Consider the following 568-nt stretch of genomic DNA (forward strand, 5'->3'; position numbering starts at 1 on the left):
GTCATCAGGTTTGTCGGCGCCAGCTGGACCCGCCCCATCGAGATCGAGTGCGTCGTCGAGTACATGGACCTCGGCGATCTTCGCAACTACCTCATGACGACGCGCCCGGGTGTCCTTACGTGGAGCCAAAAGTACGACGTCATCCTGAGCGTCATCCACGGCCTCGTGTACCTGCACACGTTCAAGGTCCCGATCATCCACCGCGACCTCAAGAGCCGCAACATCCTCCTCGACTCGGTCAAGGTTTGTTACAAATTGGCGATTTTACTGCAACCTAACCCTATGGTGGTTAGGGTACCAAGCTCACGGACTTTGGCACGTCGCGCGCCGCCGAGGCCGACGACACGATGACGACAGGCATTGGCACGTACCAGTGGATGGCGCCCGAGATCGTCGCGGGCACCAGCTACACGGCGGCCGCCGACATTTACTCGTTCGGCATCGTCTTGTCGGAGCTGTGCACGCACAAGGTGCCGTACGCGGACCTGCGGCACCCAAAGACGGGCAAGGCGATGCAGCAGCACTACATCTTGCACGAGGTGTGCGAAGGGCGGCTGCACCCAACGTT

At 60.7% G+C, this 568-nt stretch overlaps 1 protein-coding gene across 1 annotated transcript in view; it reads left to right on the forward strand.

Annotated features, from left to right (window-relative positions):
* Positions 1 to 351, forward strand: part of SDRG_14506 (hypothetical protein) — a gene marked incomplete at both ends in the record, with an annotated part of 1,735 nt that extends 1,384 nt beyond the window's left edge. The window contains one exon of the mRNA XM_008620640.1: positions 9 to 351. Within this exon, the coding sequence (XP_008618862.1) occupies positions 9 to 351 (343 nt within the window). The remainder of the gene's footprint in view (positions 1 to 8) is intronic.
* Positions 352 to 568: the final 217 nt, after the last annotated feature.

Source organism: Saprolegnia diclina (assembly GCF_000281045.1).
Source record: "Saprolegnia diclina VS20 unplaced genomic scaffold supercont1.72, whole genome shotgun sequence".
Lineage (NCBI taxonomy): Eukaryota > Oomycota > Saprolegniomycetes > Saprolegniales > Saprolegniaceae > Saprolegnia > Saprolegnia diclina.